The following is a 12,019-nucleotide window of genomic DNA, read 5'->3' as shown; positions in this document are numbered from 1 at the left end:
CAAAGATTTTAAAAAATAGATAAATGCGCGGGTATAATATTATTGACTTCTTGGCTCTTCATCCATAGATTGAATTTGCATTTAATTTTTTTTTCACTTGATGAATTTTTGAAATGAGTATACACAATTTATATATTTTTTTAAATATTTCTTTTTATTAAAAAATTGAAGAGTCTTTTCTTACTAAAATTAAGAAATAAAGAAAAATAGATAAGACATTTTTGTACAGAGAAAAAAACAATGATTTTTTTTTTTTTCACAACTCCAACGTTGATAGTGAACGAGCTTTGTGTGTTGAGAGTCCACAGTGCTTTATATACAAATAGATTGTACACACTAGGAAATTATATTTTATCTAATATAAAATGATAACAAAAAGAAATCATAAAAATAACATTACTATATATAATATAAAATGTGATTTATACACTAGTGGGAACAAAGTATGGAAATTCGTCCATACTTGAGTGAAAATATAGACGAAACTATAATTATATTTATATAAAACTCGACTTAATAAAAAATAAGAGATGTGAATATGGACAAGTTTTTTATTTTTTCATTTTATTATTATTTTTGATGTTATTGGCATGAGAACCGGCAAATTATCAATGAATAATATTTAATTTACATTAGACAGCTTGTAAAGGGCTGTTATTTTCAACAGGCTGTCAAGGAGAGGATATAAAATAACAAAAGAGAGAGAAGAGGCAAACAAGGAGTTATCTCTCTCTTGTCATTAAATCACGGATACTTATCTCCACGTTAAGATTTTAAACATTTTAAGATCGCTCGGCTATCCCCCTTTCACAAAGCGGTCTCCCTTTTTTACAAGAGCTATTACATTTATCATAAAAATTAGGAAATTCGATTATTGATGAATTCATTTACAATTATTATTATTAATATTTATTTTTATTTTATTTTTTTTTTCGCGAAAGAAACGTTTGTCGGGTGCTATTTTGATTCGCTTTCTCTAACAATCATCTGACAGTTACTACGTGAATGCCATACAAAGGCATCAAGTGAACAGCGACGTCAAATACGCACCTTCAAAACTTGCTATTGTAAGGTCTTTCGTTTTCCGGTGGCCACACATGCAGCACACTCTAACACCTTCCTCCCCGAGTTATGGCTCCCGTTTAAAGTACGGCGCTCTCTTTGTTTTTATCACTCGAGTAGTTCCCTATCCCGTCCGTATTTCCTTGATACTCATACTTCATATTTTTGTATATTTTTCACTCAATGTAGCTCCGACCAACTTTTCGTTCACGTGTTGCGTAAAAAATAAACGTCAATGATTATTAATATGGCGCGCGATCGTGTGTCTGGGTTTTTGTATCGTTTTTACATCTAAATGTATGTATTATCTTTTTTTATTTATCAATTCTTAGGGTACCAAAAAAGTGAAAAATTGAGTTTAATCAATAAAAATTTTTTTTTCAAAAATAATAAGAGTAAATACCGAGATAACAAATAATAAAGATAAATAATACCCTACGTAATAATAAAATTATCAAGAACACGCGATTTAGGACTTGGCACATTTTTTTAATATCCCCAGTAGTTCTCAACTTATGCAATAAAACAGATAATCAGTAGATTTGTTGAAGCTACGTTTTCAGAGTATGTCGGAGAGAGTTGGCGACATGTAGGTATATTGTGGTTAAATTCTTACGAGCAAAGTATATCTGCGTACATGTCACCAAGTCCCTTCGATACACTCTGAAAACGTAGCTTCGAAAAGTCTAATAATTATGTTCTTACTTATTGTTTTTTATGATCATTCAACACTAAAAACCTTAACAAACTTGACATTACAAAATTAACAAAAAAGAAAGAATAAAATTTATGAAATGACAAAAGTTGAGAATAACTGGGTCACTATATAGATGTACTAAAGGCGTAGTGAGTTTTTTTCAAAATGGCACGCGACATATTTTTTATTCTTTGGTAGATGAATCAAAGTTATATTTTACATGTACTCCTTTTATGAAAAAATCGTGAGAAAATTTTTAGTTATTTACGAAGACAGATATTTTTAAATCATTTGCTTATAAAACTTTACGCTAAAACATGCTAATTGGAAGTTAAATTTAACGGAAACGGTACTAAAAATATTCATTAAATTTAAAAAACTTATTTATGTAAACGTTAATAGCTTATATTTTAAATTTCAACAGTTTTGTAAGAAAATTATTTTTTGCGTAAAGTTCTGAAAAAATAAAAATATGTGCCAAGATCTGAATCGTTTTTTTTCTTTCTACTACCTAAAATATCGAAAAATAAAAGAAGATTTTTTTCATATTCATACGTAACGTAAGTTGATTAAAGTATTTAAAGATATATTATTATTATTATTATTATTACCATTACATATATATATATATATCCCCCTTCTGAGAAAATGTTTTGTTTAAATACATACATTTAGGTGTACAAACAATACAAAAACATAATCACGCGCGAGCACTCATATTGATAATTATTGACGTTCACTTTTTATGCAACATGTATACGAGAAGTTTTCGGGTGCTACATTGGCGAAAAGTGTATACAAAAGTTTTGAAGAAACTTGGGATAAAGAGAAGGGGTGAGAGAGAGAAAGAGACAAAGAGTGAGGTGAGTGAGGGTGTATACGGGAGATGCCGGCACTTAGTGAGATCGAAGGAACGGAGGTGATCAAGGGATTACTCTCGAGTGAATGTTAACAAAGAGAGGGTCCGTACTTTACGGGGCCATACACGGGGACTGGAAGGTGAGAGCTGTGCTGCAGTGTCCACCCAAACGAAAAAACCTCACAATTCTGCAAGTAATTGAAAGTGCATATACAACGCTAAAATATGCACCTTCAAAACTTGCTATTGTAAGGTCTTTCGTTTTCCGGTGGCCACACATGCAGCACACTCTAACACCTTCCTCCCCGAGTTATGGCTCCCGTTAAAAGTACGGCGCTCTCTTTGTTTTTATCACTCGAGTAGTTCCCTATCCCGTCCGTATTTCCTTGATACTCATACTTGATATTTTTGTATATTTTTCACTCAATGTAGCTCCGACCAACTTTTCGTTCACGTGTTGCGTAAAAAATAAACGTCAATGATTATTAATATGGCGCGCGATCGTGTGTCTGGGTTTTTGTATCGTTTTTACATCTAAATGTATGTATTATCTTTTTTTACTTATCAATTTTTAGGGTACCAAAAAAGTGAAAAATTGAGTTTAATCAATAAAAATTTTTTTTTCAAAAATAATAAGAGTAAATACCGAGATAACAAATAATAAAGATAAATAATACCCTACGTAATAATAAAATTATCAAGAACACGCGATTTAGGACTTGGCACATTTTTTTAATATCCCCAGTAGTTCTCAACTTATGCAATAAAACAGATAATCAGTAGATTTGTTGAAGCTACGTTTTCAGAGTATGTCGGAGAGAGTTGGCGACATATAGGTATATTGTGGTTAAATTCTTACGAGCAAAGTATATCTGCGTACATGTCACCAAGTCCCTTCGATACACTCTGAAAACGTAGCTTGGAAAAATCTAATAATTATGTTCTTACTTAATGTTTTTTTTTGATCATTCAACACTTAAAACCTTAACAAACTTGACATTACAAAATTAACAAAAAAGAAAGAATAAAATTTATGAAATGACAAAAGTTGAGAATAACTGGGTCACTATATAGATGTACTAAAGGCGTAGTGAGTTTTTTTCAAAATGGCACGCGACATATTTTTTATTCTTTGGTAGATGAATCAAAGTTGTATTTTACATATACTCCTTTTATGAAAAAATCGTGAGAAAATTTTTAGTTATTTACGAAGACAGATATTTTTAAATCATTTGCTTATAAAACTTTACGTTAAAACATGCTAATTGGAAGTTAAATTTAACGGAAACGGTACTACAAATATTCATAAAATTTTAAAAACTCATTTATGATAACGTTAATAGCTTATATTTTAAATTTTAACGGTTTTGTAAGATAATTATTTTTTGCATAAAGTTCTGAAAAAATAAAAATATGTGCCAAGATCTGAATCGTTATTTTTCTTTCTACTACCTAAAATATCGAAAAATAAAAGAAGATTTTTTTCATATTCATACGTTACGTAATTTGTTTTAAGAATTTAAAGATATATTATTATTATTATTAATATGTATATATATATGTTGCGATAATGTTCTGTTTTAATACATACATTTAGGTATTTAAACAATACAAAAACACAGTCACGCGCGAGCGCTCATATTGATAATTATTGACGTTCACTTTTTATGCAACATGTATACGAGAAGTTTTCGGGTGCTACATTGGCGAAAAGTGTATACAAAAGTTTTGAAGAAACTTGGGATAAAGAGAAGGGGTGAGAGAGAGAAAGAGACAAAGAGTGAGGTGAGTGAGGGTGTATACGGGAGATGCCGGCACTTAGTGAGATCGAAGGAACGGAGGTGATCAAGGGATTACTCTCGAGTGAATGTTAACAAAAAGAGGGTCCGTACTTTACGGGGCCATACACGGGGACTGGAAGGTGAGAGCTGTGCTGCAGTGTCCACCCAAACGAAAAAACCTCACAATTCTGCAAGTAATTGAAAGTGCATATACAACGCTAAAATATGCACCTTCAAAACTTGCTATTGTAAGGTCTTTCGTTTTCCGGTGGCCACACATGCAGCACACTCTAACACCTTCCTCCCCGAGTTATGGCTCCCGTTAAAAGTACGGCGCTCTCTTTGTTTTTATCACTCGAGTAGTTCCCTATCCCGTCCGTATTTCCTTGATACTCATACTTGATATTTTTGTATATTTTTCACTCAATGTAGCTCCGACCAACTTTTCGTTCACGTGTTGCGTAAAAAATAAACGTCAATGATTATTAATATGGCGCGCGATCGTGTGTCTGGGTTTTTGTATCGTTTTTACATCTAAATGTATGTATTATCTTTTTTTACTTATCAATTTTTAGGGTACCAAAAAAGTGAAAAATTGAGTTTAATCAATAAAAATTTTTTTTTCAAAAATAATAAGAGTAAATACCGAGATAACAAATAATAAAGATAAATAATACCCTACGTAATAATAAAATTATCAAGAACACGCGATTTAGGACTTGGCACATTTTTTTAATATCCCCAGTAGTTCTCAACTTATGCAATAAAACAGATAATCAGTAGATTTGTTGAAGCTACGTTTTCAGAGTATGTCGGAGAGAGTTGGCGACATATAGGTATATTGTGGTTAAATTCTTACGAGCAAAGTATATCTGCGTACATGTCACCAAGTCCCTTCGATACACTCTGAAAACGTAGCTTGGAAAAATCTAATAATTATGTTCTTACTTAATGTTTTTTTTTGATCATTCAACACTTAAAACCTTAACAAACTTGACATTACAAAATTAACAAAAAAGAAAGAATAAAATTTATGAAATGACAAAAGTTGAGAATAACTGGGTCACTATATAGATGTACTAAAGGCGTAGTGAGTTTTTTTCAAAATGGCACGCGACATATTTTTTATTCTTTGGTAGATGAATCAAAGTTGTATTTTACATATACTCCTTTTATGAAAAAATCGTGAGAAAATTTTTAGTTATTTACGAAGACAGATATTTTTAAATCATTTGCTTATAAAACTTTACGTTAAAACATGCTAATTGGAAGTTAAATTTAACGGAAACGGTACTACAAATATTCATAAAATTTTAAAAACTCATTTATGATAACGTTAATAGCTTATATTTTAAATTTCAACGGTTTTGTAAGATAATTATTTTTTGCATAAAGTTCTGAAAAAATAAAAATATGTGCCAAGATCTGAATCGTTATTTTTCTTTCTACTACCTAAAATATCGAAAAATAAAAGAAGATTTTTTTCATATTCATACGTTACGTAATTTGTTTTAAGAATTTAAAGATATATTATTATTATTATTAATATGTATATATATATGTTGCGATAATGTTCTGTTTTAATACATACATTTAGGTATTTAAACAATACAAAAACACAGTCACGCGCGAGCGCTCATATTGATAATTATTGACGTTCACTTTTTATGCAACATGTATACGAGAAGTTTTCGGGTGCTGCATTGGCGAAAAGTGTATACAAAAGTTTTGAAGAAACTTGGGATAAAGAGAAGGGGTGAGAGAGAGAAAGAGACAAAGAGTGAGGTGAGTGAGGGTGTATACGGGAGATGCCGGCACTTAGTGAGATCGAAGGAACGGAGGTGATCAAGGGATTACTCTCGAGTGAATGTTAACAAAGAGAGGGTCCGTACTTTACGGGGCCATACACGGGGACTGGAAGGTGAGAGCTGTGCTGCAGTGTCCACCCAAACGAAAAAACCTTCCAAATCTGCAAGTCAGTGAAACCGCATATACGTCGCTGCTCTATTGATGCCCCTGTATGTGATTCATTCACGTAGTAACGATGAGATAATTGTCAAGATCGCGACATCAAAATAGCATCTGACGAAGGTTCCTTTCGCGTTCCGAAAATGTTTTCACCTTGGGCAGAAACACAAGTTGTAGTTTCTGCCCAAGGTGAGAACATTTTCGTCCCTCGGGCCCACTGCTATGCCCCAATGGCACACTCCCCGCCCGCCAATTACTTCCCGACAAAGTACGGGAAGAAACATTCTGACCCTGCCAGGCCCAAAGTTCGTTCCCGCTCTAGGGTGGAAAGTAATGGGCGGAAAGTGAGCCCTATGGCGTTATTACGCCCTAGGGCACACTTTCCACCCGCCATCTACTTTCCACCCTAGAGCGGGAACGAACTTTTCCCCCCTGGGGCATTTTTGAGGTGCCCCCAGTAGACCCGACAGGACTCGCCGCATAAGTTCCATCGCCCCGCAGCTACCTTACGTCCGCAAAAATCTGACGACGACTACCATTGGGCCTGGCAGGGCCAGAATGTTTCTTCCCGCCCGTGGGCGGAAAGTAATTGGCGGGCGGAGAGTGTGCCGTAAGGCGCACAACACTGCGCCAGAGGGGGGAAATGGTAGTTGTCGTCGGATAAGTGGGACGGCCCGAGGTAGCTGCGGACCGATGTCGCATATGCGCCGAGTCCTATACTTCCTACTGAGGGAACACCAGACTCTCAAAAATGCCTTAGGTAGGGAAGTAAAATTAATTAAATAATAATAATAATTGTAAATGAATGGCCAAAAGCGACAACCGAATATATGCTGAAGTATACCTGTACGTATATTGTATAGGTGTACCTCAGCCTATAATTGGGTATCACTTTGGCCAACGCAACCTAATGTAATACTTTTTTTTTTCTTCTCTTCAATGATGTTCCAAAAAAAAGGACGACTACTCTGTGAAAGCGGGATAACCGAGAAATCTTGACAAGCTGATATACAAGCGTAATATCAATTTGAATAATTTCATTTTTTTCTCTTTCTTCCTCACAATCTGTTTGCCTCCCGTTGTTAATTTTTTACAAAAGTCTATCCTTCCCTGTCTCTTCTATTGTTATACATCTTCTCCTTAAACCAATAACAACCCCCACAAGCACAGAAGGAAAGGACGCGATCGAGGGATATCTCTTTCGGTCGTCGATACACATAATAATAATAATAATAATCATAAAAATAATATCATCTATAGTAATGCAATTTAAAAAAAGTCGATAAGCGTCGTTGCGCTCCCTTTCCTTCTCTTGCCGCTCGTCTCTCTTACGGCTCGTATTTTTTCTTTTCTTTTTTTTTATCTACTATACGCAGTGCCTCGCGCGATTTGTTTAAACTATACCTTAATTTAAAATATATGCTCATTTATAATATGTATAAACTATATACAACATTGTCTCATGTCTCTATATAGGTATGTGAGTGCGCCCTCCTTCAGAGCCACGGGGAAGGGCGCGCGTTACGCATAATTTCTGTACTTATTTTAATTACTAATAATTACTAATTAGCAGTGGCAAGCTGGCCAGCTGGCTTGAGTCTCTATAAGCACCATATCAAGATTTCACCAGTAAAAGTCACTACAAACCCTCGACGAATTTAGATAGCTGATCCTGCGGCGTCATGGGGGTAATGTCGTTGCCGTCTTGGCCACCAACGGCAGCGTTCGCCGCCGCAGGCGACTGATGAAGGGGCAACTGGACACCCGGATGCGGTCCAGGCTGTCCTGGTTGACCACCGGCCGTCGCTTGGCTCAACTGCGACAGCATCATCTCACTGGGGCCACCGAGCTCGTGTGCCGGCGAATGTGTGGGCGTGCCGCCCGCGTGACCTGGATGATGGTGAGGCGAGGGTACGGGGCCAGCGCGGGGCGAGGGAACGGGCTGATTTCGCGGAGACGGTACCGGTTGGGGCGATCGTATAGGAGGTGGCGAGCGTACCGATTGCATCAGTTGCTGCTGCACCGAAGAGATTCCCGGAGGTCCCATCACGCCCTGGGGAGACGGGACCGGCGGTGGCGTCAGTTTAAGTCCCGGCTGTACGTAGCCCTGTTCGTTGAATCCACTGTAACCTGTGACAATGAAATCGCATTGTCATTTTCATCATCTCATTCGATTGTTTCGTTACATTATTATGTTGAAATTGAAAAAAAAAAGTTTCGACAAACTTACCCAGCATTGGAGGCCTGATGGGTCTCTGCTGGCCGTAGGGAGGTGCGGATGGCTGAGTGAAGGGCTGCGAGCCCACGACAGATGCCGCCGCCGCGGCTGCTGCCTGTTGCTGGGCAGCGTTCTGCTGCTGTTGCCTCTGTATCATGAGTAACTGTTGCTGTTTCAGCCACTGAGGATTGTGTTGCATGTTCATTTGCTGCTGGCTCTGCTGCTGTTGCTGCTGCAAAGCGAGGGCCTGCTTTTCATAAATAGTATGGGGTTTTGACACATTATTATGGATCAAGCATCGTGTTAAAGCTGCTGTTAGAATCACTTAGTAGCAATAAAAAATTTAAAAAAATATCAAATACTGCGGTAAAGTATAACTTACTTGGCGTTGTTTGATGAATGCAGCCATAAGAGGTGGGTTACTTTTGAGTATGTGCAATATTTGGTTTTGCTGCTCGGGCGTGTTGGGGCTTTTGAGTGTTTGCATCAACTGCTGCAGAGCTTGTTTTCCCGCAACATTCTGGCCCACTTGTCCCGCAGAACCCAACATACCGGGTTTCCGAGCCATTTGACCTCCAATAACAGCCATTCCTGGCTGAATTTGTTGTTGAGGCTGCGGTTGTTGCTGCTGCTGCTGTGGAGGGAGAAGCTGCGGGGCTTGCTGCCGTAGGCTAGCATTTTGTTGCATCACTGCATTTGGTTGATATCTAAAGTTCAGTGTACTATTGCTACAAGTAAAAAAATTAAATTAAAGATTAGTAATATTCATTAAAAAAAAAAAATTAAAAATTTCACGAATCAAGATTATTACCAGCCAATACTTACTTTGGCCACTGATCCATGGGTAAAAGATGTGCGCCACCGGGATTAGCCATCTGTACGGGCATTGGCCTTTGCATCTGAGGCGGAGGCATGACGCCACCTGGTTTTCCGGCAACCGCGCCCATATTAACCCCGAGACCACCAACGCCGACTCCGCCTGGCGTCACCTTGCCGTAACCGACGACATGTGGTGCTTGCTGTCTTGCTGCTTCTTCCTGCACTTGCTTAACCACCTGGAGAACGTGAGCAGGAGGCGTTTGCGTACCGGGTTTCATGCCGATACCAGGCTGATGGTGTGGCGACGGCAGTGACGTTGGACTTATGCCTGGCTTCATCGTTACGCCCGAGGGCATCGTCGTGTTCACTGGTGTCGAGCCTGTTTGCATGCTCAATTCGGAGCCTGCTGAGCGAGTATTTGTCATCACAGCCATACGTCGCCTAGAAATTTTTAAAATGTGGCCATTAAATACAATTCACTCCTTTGGAGTTACATTAGTATGACGCTTAAAGTGAAAAAGATTTTCACAATCAAGTATATTAAACGACAAACACGTAAATGGAAGCATTATATTAGTAAAGAAGATAAAAGTTATTAGGCATCAAAGAACTCAAGGATTAATAAACATTAAAACGTCGCGCGCGCATCTCAACCTTGAAGATATTTTTAGACATTTAGTGCTAATGAAATTCTCGGTTTTGCTGGCATTCAATGATACTGGTATGCAACCAAGAAATATTTTGAATCGGTATAATAAACTTGAAATCGCTTGAATTATTTTCTTTCTTCAAATTGATACCCATAGCGTTTATTTTCCCAAGAATATCTAGTAATGTATAATAAACGAAAATTACTTTATCAATTGAGCCTGCTGCAGACGGTGGTGTTGTTGTTGTTGCTTCAGTTTTTGTTTGATGTTGAAACAGTAAGGCACTGGACATTTTGGTTCAGGACAAGAGCGTGCATGATGGCAGACAAGAGCAATGAGCTGTTTGCAAATCGGACAGCCACCGTTCTTTTTTCGCTTGCACGTCTTTACGTGATTGACCACTCGCTTCATCCTCTGGCAGCTGGCTAACCGGCAATTGGCGTCTTTGCATTGACATGCGTGCACCAAAGATTGTATGCACCTTTGTAACGAAAACTTTCGCGATTCCTGTTGGCAAAACAAATTGAATGACGGTTAGATATAATTCAAACGCTAATAATTTTACTGAAAGTTAACTTTCAACGACAAAAAACATTGCATACACCTACGTACATTTAAATACAAAATAGCTATAGATGTACAAAGATGAATATGAAAATGACGGTACTGTGAAAAAAAAAAAAAAAAAAAAAAAAAAAAAAAAAAAAAAAAAAGAAAAAGAAAAAAAGTTATATTAAAAACAAAATACGTACTATTGCATTTACTTGTTTTGCATCTGCCGGCGACGATCCATCGTCCAAATCCAAACCAAGTTTTTCCATGGGATGTGGATGACCTTCCGTTTCTTTACAACTTAGACATAAATCAAAATCCTGAAAAAGAATGTTGAAAGAATGTGATTTTTGTTTCCAAAGCAAAAATAATACGCTGTAGCAGACAAAAATCATACTTACATCGCAAACCGCGCAGTGATACCTTGTGTCGATGTGATCCTTACTATATATAAGTATAGCCCATTCATGCCGTGTACGAATTTTTTAAGGTAAAATTGTACGTTGGACTTGGAATGGGCAAATTACTTTAAGTCCCACTAGACACCTAAGCGTTACAATTCACACTTAGGTAACACTGGGACTAGTAACATTTTATTAATCAAACTACTACTGCTCACCTTGAAGTCCAATACTATTCGTTCTTGCATGCCCTTTTCTAGCATCTTTTTGTACCAATCTTGTAACCTTTTAGGCTTCGGTATTCTCTGATCGCCAGGATGACAGAAGAAAATATATATTTTAAAAATAATTACTACAAAAATAAGTAGACTTTTACTTGGTTCTATTGTCTTCTATTCATGCATAATATAATTACATACGGACATATCGATTGCACTTGGAGGAGGTTATTCAGATTTTTTACCCAAATTAAGAAAGCAAAATACGATAAAAAACAAAAATTTAACGATTCTTAGAATCGTAAAAATGTAAGTACGTTTGAAGAGAAAATTTTCTCCAAGGGCTTAAAGATATATCGGTTGAAATACGTACAATTTTGTATGTATGAAATCGAATATTAATAAAAAAAATGTTGGCATGAATATTTTTACTGACCTGTTCTGGTACGAGAAGTACTTAGCGTCCCTTGCTATCGTACACAATTGCTTGCCGAAACAGCACATAACTTGTGGATTGAACGTATATTTTCTGCCGCAACAGTATCCCAGCGCGTGCATCACAGGATCAATTTCTTTTTCAAAGACTTCCGATAACTGCAAAAATACAACATGTAAATGATTACAAAAAAGTTACACTATAGCATGAAAATTACCTTGAAGACACAAAATTAAAAGCTGCTTACCTTTGTACAGTATCTATAAACCTTGGAAGTCAGAGCCAAGTTTTCTAATACATCGGATAAGAAAATGGTTATGAAGAAACCAAAGATTTTAAAAAATAGATAAATGCGCGG

At 36.7% G+C, this 12,019-nt stretch overlaps 1 protein-coding gene across 3 annotated transcripts; it reads right to left on the bottom strand.

Annotated features, from left to right (window-relative positions):
- Positions 1–127: 127 nt before the first annotated feature.
- LOC149375369 (CREB-binding protein-like) lies at positions 128–11,964 on the bottom strand. 3 transcript variants are annotated; one of them, XM_089589015.1, is made up of 9 exons: positions 11,909–11,964; positions 11,662–11,819; positions 11,008–11,312; positions 10,807–10,926; positions 10,260–10,561; positions 9,411–9,845; positions 8,968–9,313; positions 8,598–8,832; positions 128–8,497 (listed from the first exon to the last, which is right to left on the bottom strand). In XM_089589015.1, exons 4-9 carry the CDS (start codon positions 10,873–10,875, stop codon positions 8,007–8,009), a joined length of 1,878 nt encoding a protein of 625 aa, XP_089445141.1. In that variant the 5' UTR covers positions 10,876–10,926; positions 11,008–11,312; positions 11,662–11,819; positions 11,909–11,964; the 3' UTR covers positions 128–8,006. The 3 variants fall into 3 exon arrangements, with proteins under 3 accessions (XP_089445141.1, XP_089445142.1, XP_089445140.1); XM_089589016.1 differs by having other exon boundaries at positions 8,598–8,817; XM_089589014.1 differs by having other exon boundaries at positions 8,598–8,835; positions 11,909–11,957.
- Positions 11,965–12,019: the final 55 nt, after the last annotated feature.

This window comes from Copidosoma floridanum, unplaced genomic scaffold, assembly GCF_036245765.1.
Source record: "Copidosoma floridanum isolate Cflo_tuat_1 unplaced genomic scaffold, Cflo_Japanese_pri ptg000007l, whole genome shotgun sequence".
In the NCBI taxonomy this organism is placed as follows: domain Eukaryota; kingdom Metazoa; phylum Arthropoda; class Insecta; order Hymenoptera; family Encyrtidae; genus Copidosoma; species Copidosoma floridanum.
The sequence above is the reverse complement of the archived record's forward strand: the minus strand, read 5'-3'. Positions and strand labels throughout refer to the sequence as shown.

Coding starts and splice junctions, on each gene's coding strand:
- LOC149375369 (XM_089589014.1), bottom strand. CDS start 10,875: ATGGAAAAACTTGGTTTGGATTTGGACGATGGATCGTCGCCGGCAGAT. Junction 10,562..10,806: donor CAAAACAAGTAAATGCAATA/GTACGTATTTTG, acceptor TTTTGCCAACAG/GAATCGCGAAAGTTTTCGTT. Junction 9,314..9,410: donor CCCATGGATCAGTGGCCAAA/GTAAGTATTGGC, acceptor TTTTACTTGTAG/CAATAGTACACTGAACTTTA.